The 19,022-nt window shown below is 55.4% G+C and overlaps 2 protein-coding genes across 13 annotated transcripts in view; one reads left to right on the top strand and one right to left on the bottom strand.

Moving 5' to 3' along the window:
* The first annotated feature begins 6,422 nt into the window (after positions 1 to 6,422).
* Positions 6,423 to 9,492, top strand: ISLR (immunoglobulin superfamily containing leucine rich repeat). Of its 2 annotated transcripts, none has more exons than XM_028506823.2 (2): positions 6,423 to 6,732; positions 7,549 to 9,492. In XM_028506823.2, the coding sequence occupies exon 2, from the start codon at positions 7,557 to 7,559 to the stop codon at positions 8,841 to 8,843; it is 1,287 nt and encodes a 428-aa protein (XP_028362624.1). In that variant the 5' UTR covers positions 6,423 to 6,732; positions 7,549 to 7,556; the 3' UTR covers positions 8,844 to 9,492. The 2 variants fall into 2 exon arrangements, with proteins under 2 accessions (XP_028362624.1, XP_035883939.1); XM_036028046.1 differs by lacking the exon at positions 6,423 to 6,732 and adding an exon at positions 7,241 to 7,352.
* A 2,558-nt stretch (positions 9,493 to 12,050) lies between these two features.
* The window catches only part of STRA6 (signaling receptor and transporter of retinol STRA6), a 40,193-nt gene continuing 33,221 nt past the window's right edge, over positions 12,051 to 19,022 (bottom strand). For 10 of the 11 annotated variants that reach the window (XM_036028028.1, XM_036028020.1, XM_036028023.1 and 7 more), the window contains 7 exons: positions 17,558 to 17,633; positions 16,304 to 16,437; positions 15,091 to 15,208; positions 14,907 to 15,008; positions 14,006 to 14,169; positions 13,610 to 13,756; positions 12,520 to 12,940 (listed from right to left, as the gene is read on the bottom strand). In XM_036028028.1, the coding sequence (XP_035883921.1) occupies positions 12,771 to 12,940; positions 13,610 to 13,756; positions 14,006 to 14,169; positions 14,907 to 15,008; positions 15,091 to 15,208; positions 16,304 to 16,437; positions 17,558 to 17,633 (911 nt within the window). In that variant the 3' untranslated portion in view covers positions 12,520 to 12,770. Of the gene's footprint in view, positions 12,941 to 13,609; positions 13,757 to 14,005; positions 14,170 to 14,906; positions 15,009 to 15,090; positions 15,209 to 16,303; positions 16,438 to 17,557; positions 17,634 to 19,022 lie in introns of all 11 variants that reach the window. The other variant, XM_028507857.2, reaches the window with a different exon arrangement.

The following is a 19,022-nucleotide window of genomic DNA, read 5'->3' as shown; positions in this document are numbered from 1 at the left end:
TGAGTGCGGGCTGCGAACCAAAGTATCGCAGGTTTGATTCCCAGTCAGGGCACATGCGTGGGTTGCAGGCCATCACCCCTAGCAACCGCACATTGATGTTTCTCTCCCTCTTTCTCCCTCCCTTCCCTCTCTAAAAAATAAATAAATAAAATCTTAAAAAGAAGAATACAGACTTAGTTTGTGGATTCACAGTCTGGCAGAAAAGATTAAAAGAAGTAGGTGACTTACAAAGGTGCAGACAGAACCCCTGCTGTGATTATGCGCAGAGTTTGGAGTTTTAACATATTGCTCAAAGGGCTAGTTCTGGTTTCATGTCTGTGCCTTCAAATTCTAATCTAATAACACCCTCCAGCAAACAGATCTCACAGGATCTTGCATATTCTATGTCCCAGGCCTAATTACCCCGGGGTCTGCCGTTTCTGGTCTGGGCTGCACTGCCCCTCCTATTTCTGCAGGCCTGGGTCAGGCAGAGGAGACAAAGGCAGCCAGGAGACTTGGATTTCTCACATCTAAGAACAAGGACTCAGGCTTTGACAAAGCCAAGGGGGCAGGGGTTGATGTCCATCACCCCTTCATTTCCACAGCCCCGAGTCTCTTCCCAGAAGCCACCTCGTGATCATGCCTGTCTTAAGTGATTCCCTCCTTGGGAAATATTACCCGTCATTGGCTAACTGATCAAGCCTAGGAGGTCAGGCACAGAACAGGCAGTGTTCATGCCAGGGAAATAAGTTTTGTCTCCTTAGTGGCTTCTGGTCCGGAGGTCTCTCACTCAGCCTAAGTCACAGGGGGTTACAGCTTCCTGAGGCCAGGCAGGGCGGTCCCCAACAGGCCCCAAAGTGCGCACACATGTACATACACGGTGACGTGCCCTGGCAGAGTTTCTTCTATAACGTCACATTCTCAAGTGTGCTGGCTACCCTCTCCCTCCCGGGAGACCTACAGGCTTAACCAAGTCCCTCCAGGAGCAGCTGAGCTTCTTCCCAATTCTCCCAACAAACTGTGTGGAGGAAATGTAGGACTGGCTTTAAGACCAACCTGCCCTCCTTCGTGATGGCAACAGCCCCACAACCACATGGCCACATATCTGAGGGCCACGTTCTCTTGCCTTTTGGAGCCCATTTCAGGGTCCACCAGACCATCTTTCTCCAGCTCCTTTTCTGTGCCTTGCTTCCTTTCTCCACCTTCAGGTCTAACCCTGGCTGTCAGTGATTCTCTACTTTTCTCTCTCTTTCTACCCTCTCTCTCTCCAATTTCTCCATCTCAACTTCTCTCCATTTCTCTCTGCTGGCTCTGTCCCTCTTACTCCAGTCTCTCTCCCTCTCTCTCTCTCTCTCTCTCTCTCTCTCTCTCTCTTTCTTTACCTTCCAGGAAACTCTGACATGGCCTCCAGCAGCACCCTGGTCAGTGGGAGTGGGGCTTCTTTGGGGTGGGGAGTCAGGTGGAGTAGCAGCTGGAGAGGGATTGGCCACACTGGTGGGAGGGGAGGCAGAAGGAATGAGAGGTGAAAGGGCTGGGTGGGTGTCTTCTGGGCAGGGCAGGCTAGGGAAGGGGAAGCAGGAAAGAAAAGCCTTGCCGGGAAGTGAGCACCACCTCCCCTGCTAGTGAGACCAACTGTCCCAGTTTACTCGGGACTGTTGGATTTCACAGCTGGAAGTCACATCCCAGAAAACTCCTCAGTCCTAGGCAAGCCTGGACAGCTGGTCACTCTACCCGGAGGCCCACAGGCACCAGAGCGGAGCTGGCAGGAGGGGGTCCCAGACCCGGTCCCTTCCCCATGCCCCAATTCTCCCTTCCGCTGCTGCGGTGCTGCTGAGGACCCAGGGATGGTAGAGGCCTCCATTCATGATCTGAGGACAAGCAAGGAATCCACATATGCAACAAGGCCCCCATCTCCAGGCCAGAGCTCTGCTGGGGGGTGGGGAATGACAGCCCACAGGGAGCTCCTGGGTGGGGAGCAGGAAGGCGAGCTGACCTCCAGCTTGTTTCCTCCCCTCCTTGCATTTTCTCCTGTGGAATGGGCTTCTCGGGGAGAACTTTGGGCAGGTGAGAGTAAGGGGGCTGCCTAGGAGGTAATAAGTGCCCCCTTGGAGTTGTGCAGAACCATTCCTTGGGCTCAGCATGGAGTGGCCTCATGTGTAACACTGTGAGGCGCCACCCCTGGCCATTCTCGGCTGAGGCCCACTGGGCTCCGGTGGCCCCAGGGTACAGCTGCAGCCTCAGGCAGCAGTGAGGTCTGGACAGGCGGGGAAGACCTGTCAGTGATCCATGCGTGCACACTTAGTCCTGCCTGGCTGGGCAGGCCCCTCTCCATCTCCTGCCCGCAGGCCCCCATGGCTGTTCTGCAGTGGGATTCCCTGAGCAGCAGTCCCTACCTGTAAAATGAGGATGTGGGGAAGGTGGCCTCTAAAGTGCTTTCATTTCTGGCACCTGATGCCCATCCAGTTTGCTCACCCATTGAGTAAAGAGACATTTTTTGAGCATCTTCTCTGTGCTGCAATTAACAACTGCAAGGACCCAATGTCTGCCTTCTACAGGCTTCCTCTCTCGTAGCGGGGCTTCATGTTCAATGCCCAGGTCTCTGCTGGGCGAGTTAACAGAGGAAACCTCTGAGAGGAAGACAGAGTCCCCAAAAAGCAAGCAAACAGGGAAAAAAAGCAACTTAAAGGAAACAGACATTGCACACAGAAACATAAAAAATAGTAATATAAGGGCCCTTATTATCCTCAGAAAAGTAAAATATTAATAAAATAAAAATGGGGTGCAATATATTTTATTTTCTTTTTAAATTCACTTTGCTTACTATGCAATATATTTTAAAGAAAATATTCAGCAAATAAAAAGGAACCTTTGAAATTTAAAATTCATAAAGCAGAAATCAAAAAGTCTCTTAGAAGGGTAGAGTAATAACACTGAGGAGGTCTCCTGGGTGAGGGGAAAGGAAAATCTCAGGGACCGCACACAGAGCCAGTTGTCAGGGAACTGGGAAGCCCTCAGCACCAGGACTGTGAGCAGCATCAAAGCAATGACATTGACAGCAGGGCCCCCTTTAAAATTCTGGGGAAACAAGGTCTCCAACTGTAATTCTATACCTAGTCAGGCTATCAATCAAGATTGAGGACAGAATGAAGAGTTCTAGACATGCAAGATCTTAAAATATGCATGTCCCAGGCACCTTTTCTGGAAATTACTAGAGGATGTTGTATGTAGATATGAACAGAAGCAACTCCACCTCTGGGTCCAGGATTTCACTTCGTTTTTTAATTTTTGTGCTGGACCTTTGTCCGTAGCAAGCACATCAAAGCCTTCTAGTTGATGATTCGTGTTCCTTAAAATGTACCCATAATTGTTTGTGTTAGTAACGGCCAGAATGACGTGACAACTGGATAAGTATCAGGCTGGTAAGAGAGTCAGTTACAAACCATCACCCATCACAAGACCACAGGAAGGTCGAGCACTGCTGCGTCCTTTCTCCCCGTCCCATCAGTCATCAGGACCCGAGTCACACCACGGGGCGGGGGGGCGGGTCACAGGGTCTGTAGAGGACCATAAGCTGCGCAGGACTGCTGGGTCGTTCGTCTCTTCTGCTCAGACCCAGTCGTCCTGTAAGCAAATCACCCTGTAAAATTCTGGTATATTCTGTGGAGTTGCCAGCTTCATCCTTCTGTGTGAAGGTACCTTCTCATTACAGTGGCCAGGGATGAACCTGTGTCTCACTGTCAGACAGATGTGTTTGGCCAAAATGAGTAAACTAGGGAGGGGATGACGTGGGATCCAGGAAGCAAGAGACCCACCCTGAGACGTAACATGAGAAAGCATGAATAACTCAGACGGCCATCTCTGCGAGCCTGTAGCACAGCAGACCTCTAACGAAACCAGACGGAGCCTTGGCTGGTGTGGCCCAGTGGACTGAGCACTGTGGACGGAAAGGCCTCCAGTTCAGTTCCCAGTCAGGGCACATGCCTGGGTTCTGGGCCAGGTCCCCAGTTGGAGGTGTGAGAGAGGCAACCAATGTTTCTCTCCCTGTCTTTCTCCCTCCTTTCCTGCTCTTTCTAAAAATAAATAAGTAAAATCTTTTAAAAGGCAAACAAACATGTGTGCCACAAGAATTAAAAAAAAAAATTAGTGGATCAGAAGGCTCAGAGAGAGATTTCTTCCAGAAGATAACACTAATGGAGGACTTTGTGTGTTTACCTATGTCCAGAAGAGATTCTTCCAACTAGGGGAGAATTGGGAATTGAATTAGTGATAGGTATTGAACACACACACACACACACACACACATACACCTGACGGTGTGGCTCAGCTGGTTGGGAGTCGTTCCATAAAGCAAATGGTTGCTGATTCGATTCCCAGCTGAGGCACATGCCTAGGGTGCAGGTTCAGCCCTGGTCAGGATGCATGCAAGAGACAAACAGTTGATGTTTCTCTCTTATATCAATGTTTCTCTTCCTCTCTTTCTCCCTCCCTTCCCCTCTCTCTAAAAATATATAAATTATCTTTAAAAACAACAACAACACACACGTACACCAAGAAAAAGACACCTTAGTAAGTCCAGGGAAAACAAGAGCTGTCAAAAAAGATGATAGTAAGAGCTCTGAGAAAAAACAGGGAGGTCTGTGACAGTAATTAATCAGGGAAACTTCTATAGCCTTGGTGACATCACCACAGATGCACTGAGGAGGGGATGTGAAATGGAAGCCTGCAAATGCCAGAAGGAACCAGCCACGGCAGAGGGTCTGGGGTCAGGGAAGGGTCTCTGCATTCTGCAGCCCTGGTGTGCTTTGGAGAAGGTTTGGGTGGGGACTGTGAGCTCCTCAGAGCACTTGGGAGGTGGCACAGCCTCACGTGGGTGAGGTGGCACAGAAGCACTGTGACACCCCTCCACCAGGGAGCCCTCTGGGACTGACACTAAAGTTGATTTATTAAACTCTGCATGTGTGTGCTTCCAGCTTCCAATTTGGTTGGCCCACCAAATTTAGGGCTTTTCCTAGATCCTCTAGCGCAGTGATGATGATGCCAGACAGGGCTCTCCCTGTGGTGGGAGGGAGCTTGGTTAGACTCTAAAAGTGTCTTCAGCATCAGACCAGAGTGTGTTGCAGGCAACACACTGCCTCCCAGGACTTGATTAGTGGCCAGAGAATGAGAATGTGACGAGCTGGGATGGGGCTCCTTGGGGATGCTTTCAGCCAAAGACGATACCTGTTTGTCCTTGGCCTTGCCAAGAGGGTACGTTGAGTCATGAGTAGAACTCAGGTAGGTATGTAGACAAAAGAACAGGAAGCTTGAGGAAGGAAAACTAAGGAACACAAGCAGGCTCGTGCTGTGGAGTATAAAACTTGCTCATCCAGAAAGTTTGCAGGGGCCCCCTCCCCTTTCAGCTTCCCTCCCAGCTCTCTGGTTGGGGCCCACCCCGTCTCCTCCTCATTCCCCCTCCCCTGGGACGTCCTGTTTGGGGGGAAAGGGTCAGATATCCTCACACTAAAGGAATGTACCCCTTCCACACATACCTTTATGTGTTGGGATAATGAAGCTCAGGGGACATTGCTGCCCCCACAGACACACAGCACCAATGGTGGCGTTCCAGACACTGCAGGACACCACAGAGAGAACATTCCAGAGGGAGTGAAGTTCTGCCTGCCAAGCAGACAGGCCAGGTGATGGAGCCACCTCTGTGAGCCTGGGTGTCTCAGAGTCCCAGCAAAGGAAACAAAGCCCAGCTGCTTCTTGTCCCAAGCTTCCTGCTATCGGGTAGGAGCTGCGTCACTGCCCTGTCTGCCTCTGCACCCTACCCACCCACCCAGTGCAAGGGGAGAAAGGGCTAGAGCCTCGGGACCTCCCTGGATAACAGCGTGTATGTAGGGCAGCCCAGCTGTGGAGCCAGCAGGCAGGACTGCCACAGGGGAGAAGGGTGTGTTTTCTTACAAAAACAGGCCTAACATTTTGGCTTCCCACTGAAGCCTTAGACCTGGTGGGCGTTTCATACACTTCGGCCGTCTTAGCTCTTCACTGAGACACACCCTCCACCCAAACAGACATATTAACAAAGAGATTCATACTCCTACACACAAACAGGCATGTGCCCAAATACACACACACACACACACACACACACACTCACACTCATCCCTGCACAAAGATGTGGTGCCTGCACGTACATACCCACATTCGTACACACACATTGTCACTCATACAGCCATAGCTTAGAAAATGGCCCCCCATCTTCTTCTTGTCTGAGGTGAGGTTAGAAGTCTCTCGTCTTCCTTGAGATTCAATTTCTTACCCTTCCCACCATAAAAACCCTTCTGCCCCATCCTTTCTTGGGTCCTGTCCAGCTAGTGCTGTGCCTTTAAGGAAGCTGAAGCTGCTAAAAGTGAGTGAGAGAGAGAGAGAGAGAAATAGCCAAAAAAATTTGGCATCTTCCCCTTCAAGTTTCTGGTGTCACTTATGAAACACAGGTCCTCGTTGCTGGAGAAAAGCAGTTGTTTTGCTGGAAGAAGGCGCGCAGGCTGCCTGGGCTCCATTCCTGCAGCCGCTCAGCAGCTGGGCCCCTCACCCTGCCGGGAAGGGCGGCGGCTGCTGGTGCAGGGACCAGGCTAGCCCTTCCTCCAGCTACTTCGTCTTCTCTGGGGAGCCCTTGGCTGTGCAGACCGTCCTGGGCTAGCCTCAGCCTTTGTTGCTTTCTGGTTCCATCCTAGGAGAGGCTCTGCTTAACTGAGAAAGAGTACTTTGAAGGTAAGCCAGAGGGAGGAGGGCTTCAAGGGCCAACAGGAGAAGAGAGAAGCCTGTTAGGCCCAGGGGCCTCCTGGGCACTTTCCTGTTGGTTCAGGGTGCTTGGGACAATCCCTTGTTTGGACCTGTCCAGGGGGCATCTGCCCCTCCAACGACAGCCCCGCAAATCCCAGCAGCATTTGGGTTGAGCCTCTGGCCTTGCCCAAGTCAGCTGAGAGGTCCTGGTGGGGTTTATTTAGGCAGCTGCCTGGTGTAGTTTGAACAGAACAGGCCACAGGGGTGATTCTGTAGAAAGGGTCTGGTGTCTGCTGTGGTCAGGGCCGGCAGGAGCAGGAGGGGGCTGGGGGGTGGATGGCGGGGGTGGTGTACACTGCACAAGGGGCCTTGTCTGGGCCAGGGCAAAGCATACCTATGGGGGGCTCCAGTGGGAGGGACTGTGGCCAGGATGTGGGACGGCAGGAGGGAGGTTCTGCAGAGTGCTGGGGGAGGGGGCGCCTGGAAAACAGATTTCAAGTCATAAAGTCAGCTAGGAGCTGGCCGAGGCGGGGAGAGCTCTCCACTCAGAGGAGGAGCTGGGGTTCTCTTCTATCCTGTCTTCGTCTCTCCTGGCTGCATGACCTCGGGCAAGTCCTGGCCCTTCCTTGGGCCTCAGTTTTCTGTTCTGTAGAATAGGGGTGGTGGGCTAAGTGGCGCTGGGTCTTAGCTGGCTTATGTAGGACAGGGCTCTCATGGGGAAGAGCTCTGGGTTGGGGGCCTGACTGGGATGACTGCCTTCCATGGGTCCTTGGAGTCACCTCGGTGGCATGTCTTTCTCTGCAGGGGGTAGGATGCAGGAGCTGTGTCTGCTGTGCTGGGCGGTCCTCCTGGGCCTGGGACAGGCCTGTCCTGAGCCCTGTGACTGTGGGGAGAAGTACGGCTTCCAGATAGCTGACTGTGCCTACCGCGACCTAGAGGCTGTGCCTCCCGGCTTCCCAGGTAACGTGACCACACTGAGCCTGTCAGCCAACCGGCTGTCCATTTTGCCAGAGGGTGCCTTCAGGGAGGTGCCCCTGCTGCAGTCACTGTGGCTGGCACACAACGAGATCCGCACGGTGGCTGCTGGTGCTCTGGCCTCTCTGGGCCATCTCAAGAGCCTGGACCTCAGCCACAACCTCATCTCTGACTTCGCCTGGAGAGACCTGCACAACCTCAGTGCCCTCCAGTTACTCAAGATGGACAGCAACGAGCTGACCTTCATCCCCCGAGATGCCTTCAGCAGCCTTCGTGCCCTGCGCTCGCTGCAGCTCAACCACAACCGCTTGCACACACTGGCCGAGGGCACCTTTGCACCACTCACTGCACTGTCCCACCTGCAGATCAATGACAACCCTTTCGACTGCACCTGTGGCATCATGTGGTTCAAGACGTGGGCCCTGACCACAGCTGTATCCATCCCAGAGCAGGACAACATCACCTGTACTTCGCCCCATGTGCTGAAGGGCACACCACTGAACCGCCTGCTGCCACTGCCTTGCTCAGCACCCCTGGTGCAACTCACCTACCAGCCCAGCCAGGACGGTGCTGAGCTGCGACCTGGCTTCGTGCTGGCGCTCCACTGTGACGTAGAGGGTCAGCCGGCCCCCCAGCTTCACTGGCACATCCAGACTCCCGGTGGCACGGTGGAGATCATTAGCCCCAATGTGGGTGCTGATGGGCGTGCCCTGCCTGGTGCCCTGGTAGCCAGCAGCCAGCCACGCTTCCAGGCTTTTGCCAATGGCAGCCTGCTCATCCCTGACTTTGGCAAGCTGGAGGAAGGCACCTACAGCTGTCTGGCTACCAATGAGCTGGGCAGTGCGGAAAGCTCGGTGAACGTGGCACTGGCTACACCGGGCGAAGGGCATGAGGATATGCTGGGGCGCAGGTTCCATAGCAAAGCAGCTGAGGGTAAGGGCTGCTACACGGTTGACAACGAGGTGCAGCCATCAGGTCCCGAAGACAATGTGGTCATCATCTACCTCAGCCGAACTGGGGGCCCAGAGGTGGCAGCAGCAGGAGAAGGGGTCTCTGGGCAGCAGACCCCAGACCTACTCCTGGTGGGCCAGAGCCTCCTCCTCCTCTTCTTCACCTCCTTCTAGCCCTGCCCCAACCCGGCGGGGCTGGAGCAGCCCCAGGGCCCCCCTGGCTCCTCCCCCTGACTCTGTGGATGTCCCCACTGAGGTCTGGAGTTGGCAACTCCCAAGGCCTGCATGGGGGGCATCACATCTTCCTACCTCCCCTTCTCACCTCTTCTGGAACACTTGCCACCTCAGCTTTTAGATTTGATCAAAGCTAGTGACTAAGACAGAATCTGATCCCGTAACTCACATGGCCCGCGCTCCCCTATGGGGGCAGCATGCTAGCAGGATACTGCCCTAACCAGCTGGGCAAAGCCTCAGTGATGGAATTCCAGGGGTGGGGATGGATGCAGGCAGGGCACAGGAGAAAGGGATGGGATGGAGGGGCAGTGGCTGGTGTGGCTCTGAGGTTCCCAGTGACCTGCTTGAGCTCTTGATGTCCATTGGCACTCTCTGATGACCAGGGGGCTCTGGAGTCTCTGCCCGCATCTCAGACAGGACTGGAGGATCCAAGATGGCCTTCCTCTCCTGACTCTTCCTCCCTCAGCCTGTGGCCCTCCCTCCTGGACATATCCTTCCTTTCTCTCCAGATATGTGTCTGTAGCCTGCCCCTCGGAAGAGGCAGCCAACCTTGGGGGCTGCAGATAAATAAATATCATTTCTGATGCTCTCCTGTGTGTGCCTGGAGTTTTGTCTGATCTAGAAGCTTCTGTGATGGTAGGACCAAGTCCGGACAGTTAGGACAGCCAGCCTGCCTGCCCATGTGGGATGGGGCCTGTGGGGTGCACACGGACCATGTGGCAGGTGGGTCGCATGGCTGGGCCTCTCCCCAAGTTAGCCATGAGTCAAATGGGGGCACTAGCCTGACAACCATTACAGAGGCTTCCCTGGGACCCTGAGTGGTGCTTATGCCAGTAGGAGTCTGTGGAGGCATTGTAGAGAGGCGGGGAAGGAAAGGGTCTGGCTTGTGGCTCCTCTTCCTGGTCCATGGAAGAGATGGCAGGGAGTATAGACAGAAGGGCAGACAGGCGAGGTAACATGGAGGGGTGAGAGAAGGTGGGAACCAAAAGGACCCAGGGAGATTGAGAATAAGAGACCAGATTTGAGAGAAAAGCCAAAGGAAATGGATGTACTTCCTCCCACCTTTTCAGGTGACATTTTCCTGGAGGAAAGTCTTCTGTAGGAGTCTTTCCCCACAGAGCAGATGGACCAGTACCTGACTTGGCAGAGGGGTGGGATGAGGGCCTGGGAGAAGCTTGCGGGTCTCTGAGGACAGGGAACAGGCGAATGGGGTCCAGACCTGGGGGCTGTAGAACCCCATATACGTACTGGGTCAGATATGTCTCCCCTCCGCCTCCACCCCGTCCCTTTCCAAACTGAAGGTTGCCACACATAGGACAACACCTTGTGAGAGAGGGTCTGTCACCTCTGCCAGAGCCCCCAGGACTGCTGAGCCCAGTCAAATGGAGGCAGGGGGACGGAGAAGCCTGAGGTGGCCTCTGTGAGCCTGGGAGGCTGACCGGCCCCTCTCTGCTCCGCCTGGCCCCCATTCAGCACTGCCCCGGCCCCTCGTAAGCCCGAAGCTCCCACTGAGCAATGTCAACAGCAGCACGTGTGAACCAGGAGGAGGGCTGCATGTGTGGTAGAAAGCAGCAAGAGGGAGCCGAGCCCATGTGCTGTGCCACCTTCAGTAAGTCACTGCCCATCTCTGGACTTTAGCTTCCTTAGAAAGCAAAAGACAGGGTGGGACTTGGTCATGCCTAAGGGTCCAGTGGGCTCTGATCAGCTAAGGCTTGACAACCCTAACCTGACTGGGACCCCTGATGTCTCTGGCTCCATTCACAGTCCGGCAGCCCTGGCTTCTGGGAGTAGGGTGTGGGCCTGAGACGCAAGTCAGGGGCATGATCGGAATGAACTACCCACTCCCCTGCTTACATTTTATTAAATTGATTTTAGAGAGAGAAATATCGATTTGTTGTTCCACTTACTTATGCACTCATTGGTTGCTTCATGCATGTTCCCTGACCAGGGGTCAAACCCGCATATCGGCGTATTGGGATATTGCCCTGCCAAACTGAGCTACCTGGCCAGGGTGCTACTGACCTGCTTTAAAGTCATCCATAGTCCCCACTGCCCTGGGGTGAAGCTCTGGATGCCCCAGCCAGCCAGCCACGGCCTCCTGGACTGGCTCTCATGTTTCCCACCCTTCCCAGCCGCTGAGGGACCTACTAGTTAATTGTTCTCTAAATACTCTGTAATGTGCTCTGCACCTTTACTCATGCCGTTCCCTCAGTCTGGACAATTCCCCTGTTCCTTACTTGGCTGAGTTAGCCTTTAAGACTTGGCTAAGGTACCACCTCCTCCAGAAGACCTTCCTGGATGCCCTGCCCCCCCCATTCCCATGTGGACTACGCCCCCGCCTCTGGCTCACACAGCCCTAGCTGTCCAGTGTCCCAGCCTGGTCACACTCTATTGTGACCGCTTCCTTAGGAAGGACCGAGGCCCTGCCGTCATCCCTGTGATCCTGACAGCCACGGACACAGGGCCAGGAGACACCTTTCACAGGCTGCAGTGGGCTCCCGGGCTGCCCTCCTCGCAGGCAGCCTCAAAGCTGGGCGCCAGCCCCCTGGCCCTGCCCTGGCTTCGTGTGTTTTAGGCTGTAGTTGTGGTGCAGGAACGTGGAGGGGGGTTGGTCTCCACTAACTGAGCAGACATTTTTGAGGTCCCACTGACCTCGATCTATGGGGTAGCCTCACTTCCTCACCCTCTGTAGCCCCCAGCCCCACAGTGGACCCCATGCCCTCACCAACACAGCCTCCCGCCCCACCAGTCGCCAGCAGGGACTGGGACCCTCGCAGCTGCCTTTCTCCTCTGCATCCTCCGGCTGCTCCCATCAGGACAGCTCCCTCACTGTGTGCCCCCCACTTCCACTCTTTTATTCATATTCCTCCCCTAGCTTCCTGAAATCTCTCCTGCTCCCCAAGTCCCGTCCATTCTGAGGACCCAGAATAAGTCCTACTTCTTAAACCCAATGTCAACACAGCTCGGGGGTAGCATCACTGGATCCCCGGTCTCCATCACCCAAAAGGATGCGACCACGGGTTTCTTCTCTGCCCCCCATCCAGGGGGGTCCCAGCCCAGCATGTGACTAGAATATCCCACCCCCACCCAAGCCCCATAAACCCCGAGTAAAGAGTTTTCCCCACATGACCCTCCCCTAAGGAGGACTATTTCTCAAGGACAAGTTTATTACAGGGAGCACACTAGCCTCTTTCATAATATCTAAAGGCATACCAACTACAAAAATATTAGGCTTTCAAGTGTGGGAAGCTCAGTGTGGGGACTGGTGTGAGCTATGACTTTGTTGCCAATAGGTGTGAGCTATGACTCTGGTGTGAGCTATGACTTTGTTGCCAATAGGAGCCCACCGGTGGGTTTCCTCCTGGGCTTCCTGCAGGCCACCAGGCCCCATAGAGGAGAGGGTCAGGCCAAGGCTGAGTGGGGCCGAACTCTGTGAACGTGAGGCGGTCCCAGCTTGAATCACCAACCCAGGTCAGCAGAAGGCTTCAGTCAGGCCCCGGAGGCTGGCAGCAGGGTCACCCTGGGGAGGGACCTACATGTAGCTTTTCTGGTTCCACTGGCTCCTGGACCAAGGCCTAAACCACCAGGTGCCTTCTTCAGAGCTTTTGCTGCTTCCCAGGCCAAGGGGGCAGACTAGAGCCCTAGTAAAGCTCATAGTGTAGACAGACCTCCACTCAAGCCTGGTGACCTCCAGCCTCGGGGGCTGGCCACTGGGATCCTGACTCCAGTACCTACTGGCAGATCTGATGCTAAGCAGAGAGGCTACCATGGCTGGGGTGACTCTGGGAGAGCCGTGGGAGAAATGGGCCAGGAAGAGGGGAAGCACCTGCCTAGCAGAGAATGCGAGTGCCTTGGTGCTCCCCACCCTCAGGGCTGGATGCCATTGGCCTGGGCACCGGACAGGGCCCTCTTCCGGAAGGCCTGGAGGGCTGGGTTGTGTAGCAGCGTGTAGGCCAGACCCCAGCGGGCCCTGCCTTGGCGGGCTCTGAGCCCTGTTCCCTTGGCCATGGGGTCCTTGGTCTGCAGCAACTGCATCCCTAAGAAGGGGGAGACCTTCTGTGAGTCACTCAGCAAACCCAGCCAAGCCCCACCCCAGGACACAGACCCGAGCCCAGCCTGAAAATCCCCTGCGCATGTGGAGGAGGATGGTGAGACAGGAGTTCTGGGTGTCAGAAGTGTGGGGGCGAAAGGAGAGTTTGTAAAGGCTCAGGATGCCATCCTGCAAGTGGCAGACAGAGGGGGAGATGGAGCTTGGTGAAGGGGACTGGAGACTGGGCTGGGACATGGTCTGAAGCCAGCTTAGTGTCCCCCTCTCCACTACATAGTTCCCAGATGGTAGGGAAGGGGGAGGGGAGGGGGTGGACATGCCTGAGAGGGAGAGGTGGAATGAGGTGTCCCAGGATGGGGCGGGCAACAGCACCCCTTAGCAAGATGGTCACCTCATTCTTCGTGTGACAGGGTGTGTGTGTGCATGCATGTGCACTGAGAGAGTGTGTCTTTGTGTGTGCATGCACACATACACATATGTGATGGAAAAAATTACCGAAGTAGACCAGGAAAATTCTCACTTCCTCTCTCCCACAGGCAGCCCCAGGGCTGAAGGAGTGAGCGTTTTCCTGGCACTCAGTGTTGGGGAGGGGTGCATCCCTCCTTCCCGGAAGAAGCTGGGTGGGCTCAATTCTCCCATCCCCAGTGGGAAGACGCACCTTCTTCTGCCCCAAGAATGAGGCCATCCTGGGGGACCGTGCGGGGCTGGGGCTTCTGCGTTCGCAGGAGCAGGGCACAGAAGGCTATCATGGCTGGATGTGACTGGTTGACCTCAATCTTCAAGAAGTTGCAGTATGTGTGGTAGCCTGGGGTGGAAGATGGGGGATGGTAGCACTCAGGGAGGAGGGCACAGACAGTATGTAACACACCCACAGGGGTGCCCTGCACACCCTGGCACACGCACTGCACACGACCCACTGCACACACCTGCATGGTTGTTCCAGACACCCTCCATGAACAGATTCGAACACAGACCAGGTCAGAACAGACCCTCCCTTACTACTTGGGCAGCAGCCTGAGCAACCCCCACCATGGCCCCTGCCCTGAGACCTTACCAGGGTCAAGAGTGGCAGCTCTAGGTGGTAACAGGCTGAAATCCATCTGGCCAAGGTGGATGGCATTGTAGAGGGCAGAGAGGACCACTCGCCAGGCAGCCACTATGGCGCCCACCAGCACATTGATGGGGAATAGCAGGAAGGTGGCTGCATAGAGCACACAGCTGGGGCGGAGGAGAAGGAAGGATGAGACAGGTCCTCACATGCACAGCCCCTTCCTTGGGGTCAGAAGCTAGATAAGGTCAGACTTAGATGACCACAGCTACTGTGTATTTATTGAGTACCTAATATTTATTAAGTATACCTTGTATGCGCCCCACCTTAGGCCAACTCTCAACCCAGCTGGCCCTCCCCACCACCCCAGGAGACAGGCCATACCTTCCTATAGAAGGAAAGTGGAGGCCCAGGGAAATTGGGTGACTTAGCTAAGCTGTCTGGCTAGTCAGTGGTGAAGCTGGGGGTTAGATCCAGTATCACCTGCATCTTTCTATGACCCGGTGTCTCCCACCTCCCTCCTATGGGTCCCTTGTCCACTGACTCTGAGTCCTCCCAAAGCCTTGCCATCTACCAGGGAAATGATGTTTCTGTTAACCTCCATCTTGCAGAGAGAGAGGTGCACGGTGCTGAGGGCACAAAGGATCCAGGGGAGAGCACTGCTCATCCCCAAAGCAGGAAAGGCTCAAGGGGTGACCGGCTCTGTGACAGGCAGACAGAGAGGTATGTGGAGTAGGCTGGGCCACTGCCCCTTTCTCTGTGGGCAAGACAAGCTCTCCTCACTACCATTGGGCTGCCTGAGAGGAATGGGAGAGATGGCAGTGGAGCAAGAAGGGCACAAGTAGAGACAGCAAAGGAGAAGAGGCCTGAGGGCCTGAGAGAGCCATAAGCCCGGGAGCTGCCTCACTGGTTGGTCAGTTCTGCCCATCCGTGGTGAGTCTTCAGAAAGACCCAGTGGGCTGCCATGTTCTGCAGTGTCACAGCCAGGGCCAAGGTCAGCCAGAAGGGCCTGCAGGTGGGGTAGGAGGGTGTCACTGTGAGTGGTCTTCTGGGAAGGGGTCCCAGGGCCCTCGGCCCCGTGTCTCTCTCACCAAAAGGACGCCAGTGATCGGAGGAGCAGCAGGTTCCTGCCGTGGAACACGGGCATACACACCAGGAAGGCCAGGGCCACGGTCGCCAGGAAGAAGATGACCTGCTGTACCAGGAGCCCTGCCAAGATGGGAGTGGGTGGGGGGCAAACCTCAGCTCTGCAGGACACAGACCACCCCGACACTCCCAGGAACCCAAAGGCTCTGGAATCAGGCAGACCCGGTTTCAGATCCCTGCTCTGCCGCTGCCTGCCTGTGCCACCTTGAGCAAGTTACTTTACTGCTCTGAGCCTCGGTTTCTTCCTCTGTAAAATGCAGGGGATGCCCCTACCACAGAGGGCTGTCGTGAGGACCCAGCGAGATCATGTCTGTGGCAACTGTTTGAAAACCACCAGGCGCTTTGTAAATGTTATTCTCCCCCAGTTCTTCCTGACTCCTTGGGGGCCAGAGTGCATTCCTACTGGCCAGAGTCCGGAACGTGGTAGGGGCCCAACAGTTGTCTGCTGAAACAACTGGCTAATTCTTCACGTGGGATCACGTGGACACAAGAGGAGTTGGGAGGTACAAAGTCTACCAGGATGAGGAGTTATGACTTCCAGTGCTAGTAATCCCTCTGCTCCTTGACCATCCTTCTCCAGGCCCTTGCTCTTGCAGCACTGGCCCCAGCCCCTCACATTTCAGAGGGCTTTCTTCACTCCAGTGCCCAAGGGGACGATTAGAAATTTAGGAGCTGGGAGGGTCCTGGAAATTAATCTAGTCCACCTCCCCCAAAGCAGAACCCCCTTTGCAGCCCCCATCCATGGCCCTGGAACCCTGCTTGCATACCCCCGTGACATGGGTCTCAGCACCTTCTGAGACAGCCCGTGATGGCACAGCCCCACTCACACAGCGGGAATGTGTCTACTTGAACACAAGTGGGACACCTTCCAACCCTGGGTTCACTCCCTGTGTGAACAATTGGTGGCACCCAGAAGCCATCCCCATGTGAGGGACAGCCTTTCCCAAGGGCTCCTGTGTCCCCCCAACCCCCATTGGAGTGAGCTTTCTGAATGCAGGGAAGACCAGGGGGGTCCCTCTTCTCACTCTGGCCCCAGATCCTGCCCCAGCAGAGGCAGACACCCAGGAGTGGTCAAGACCTGCTGAGCACTCCCCCCACCCTCACTGGAGTCAGCTTGGGGACCAGCCAAAGCCCAGTAGGGTGGGCTGGGGGGCTCACCAAGACAGGTAAAAGCAGTCTGGTAGGCGCTGAAGTTCATCCAACAGAATATGGCCTGGCGAGAGGGGTGGGGGCTCTGAGGTAGAGAGCCCAGGTCCAGGGCAGCCCCTCGGTGTAGAGCTCGCAGGTTGACCCTGGGATGTGGGCGAGGGAGGCAGGGGTCTCAGGGAGCACATACACTCCCAGGCTGATTACAACCCAAGGGCAGGGGAGCCCAGGGCCGCAGGAGCCCAGGGCAGGCTGCTAATCCAGCCTGGGAGGTCAGGGAGAGCTTCCTAGAGGAGGTGAGTTCTCAGAGGTGCCTTCAAGGATGAATAAGAGTAAGCTGGTGGGGTGGGGATCAAGGGAGACAAATTCAGGCAGAAGGCTCAACGTGAGCCAAGTCAAAAAAGTGAGAAGCAACAGAAGAGACGGAAAGTGACTTGCAGCTTGGCCACCAGGGTGGGAGGCAAGGTTCCTCATCCATGGCCATGGACCCTGCTTGCATACCCCCCATGACAGGGAACTCATCACCTCATAAGAAAGCCCATTGTGGCATAACCCCCCTCACATTAGCTGGAATGTGCCTGTACATAAGCCCTCAAGGCAGAGGCCTAAGGGCCTTAAATGCCAGCCTAAGTAGAGCTAACCCCGTGGGGAAAGATCCCTGGGCAGGACCTGTGAGGCCTGATAAATGTTCAGGGCATGGGGACCAGTTCTCTGACACTGCTGAGTGCCTGCACTGCCCCTCCGGCCCACCCTTCTCCCTCCTAGAACCTTCTCTCCCTCTGCCTACACTTCTTCAGTGCTCCTTTCATTCACCATGATAACAATCTCTTCAGTGCCCCAATGCCAGCCAGACCACCTTCTCACCCAGTCACCAGGGCAGGCTCATGGAGCCACTGCACCCCTGCTCTCAAAGCACTCGTGTCTGTAGCACCCTTCCTCCCTCAGCTCCCTCCTCTTCCCCCACTCCCAGGCAGAAGGCCAGCTTTCCCAGGGCTCTTCCCTGTCAAATCCAGCCTGCTCCTATGGACTCCTCTCAGGGGATGGACTCCACACTCCAGCCCCGACTCAGTCATGCCCTAGGTCACCCCCGCAGCCGAAATACCCACCTTCTCTGCCCACCACAGGACAGCTGGGCTCAGTGAGAACCTGCGCCTACAGAGACCCTCCCTCCCTCCAGCACAGGGCTCTCCCTACAGGCCCTCTGGGTTGGGGTCCTGCAGGCCCATAGACTCTGGCCTCCTCTCCAAGTCAGAGCCTGCCACTAACCTGTGTGTCACCAGTGAGCGGATCAGCACGAGGAAGGTGAGTGAGCAAGACAGGACCAAGGCCGAGACGTAGCAAACTAGAGGGTGAAGAGGAAGCAAAGTGGGAGACCGGGCCTGCAGGGTCTCCTGGGAGCCTCCCACTGCCATCAGGCCGTGCCGGGGTGAGAGGCACCCCTGCCCCACACCCTGCTCTGAGCAGAAGCCTCTCGTCACACTCCCCGTTCTCAGACCCAGTGTAAGTTGAAGACTGCAGCTGGCCCTATACTGCCAGGTGACAGAGGGTAGCCAAGACGGGGAGAGGCCACCTCTGAGGCTGCAGACTTGGCTCTCACCCAGGTCTTGCTGCCTCCATTGCTGTGAGACCCAGCCTGGCACCTGCCTCCAGCTCCAGCGCTCCCTGATCGTGCGGCCTTTGGGGGTCATTTCCTCTCTCAGCCTCACCTTGTTCCTGTCGGGCACACTGCTGTGCTGCCCATGCTCCAGCACGAGGGAAGCCATAAAACCCCATCTAGGCCTACCTCACCGGCCTTTGATCTGGGATCAGAGGATGCGAGTGCTTTTCGGTGTGGCCTGAGTCCATCAGAATGAGAAGGGACCGCCGCTACCCATCCACTCCGGCTCCCTGTCCACCCCGGCCATGAGCAAAGATCAGGAGTTTGCTCTCCCACCAGCAGCTGGGAGAGAACGCACAGTGTGTTGTGAGCAAGCCTGGTATTTAAACATAGCAGGGATGAAAGGTAGACCCCTTTCACCTTACCTCCACATCCAGTGTTGCCCTGCACCCTCAAAGCAGTCCCACAGGAGACACACGGGAAGACATGGAAGCAAGGAAGAGGCTGAGACTCCAAGAGAGGGCCTGGCCTGCCAGCCCCACACTAGGGAGCAATAGTGCCAGACACACAACCATTTCCAAGTGGACCCAGAAAGAGCCCAGGGTGGCTGCACCCTGATTTCAGCTAGCCCAGGAAAGTGCTCCTGGTTTCCGAGTCCCCACCAGAGCAGGGGTGGGTGGGGGACAGATGCACGTGAAATAGGCAAGCACTAGTTCCACACAGTCATGGGGGCTAGAGAAATGGGCTGGGCACTAGCCACAGGTTAGAATCACTGGGAGAGGTTAAAACCTCCATGGCCCAGGCCAGACCCACAACCAATTAAACCAGAAGTTCTGGGTGTGGGACCCAGGCCTTAGCTTTTTGTAAAAGCAACCCTGGTGATTCTGACATGCAGCCAGCACTGAGGACCACTGTACTGGGGGCTTTCAAAAGGCAGAGCCTTAATGACTTATTTCAATCAGCAATTGATTGAAATCAATTAACCAATTGATGTGCTCAGAGTGCCTGCAACAGTGGTTCTCAAACAAAAGTAGACCCTAGGCTCACATCAGAATCACCAGGGCCCTATCCTCAGGGTTTGTGAAGTCAGGCCTGGGGCTTGAGCCTTGGGATTTTTGAAGTTACCAGGTGAGT

This window comes from Phyllostomus discolor, chromosome 1 (assembly GCF_004126475.2).
Source record: "Phyllostomus discolor isolate MPI-MPIP mPhyDis1 chromosome 1, mPhyDis1.pri.v3, whole genome shotgun sequence".
Classification (NCBI taxonomy): domain Eukaryota; kingdom Metazoa; phylum Chordata; class Mammalia; order Chiroptera; family Phyllostomidae; genus Phyllostomus; species Phyllostomus discolor.
Note: the sequence above shows the minus strand (reverse complement) of the source record. Positions and strands in the feature narration are given on the sequence as shown.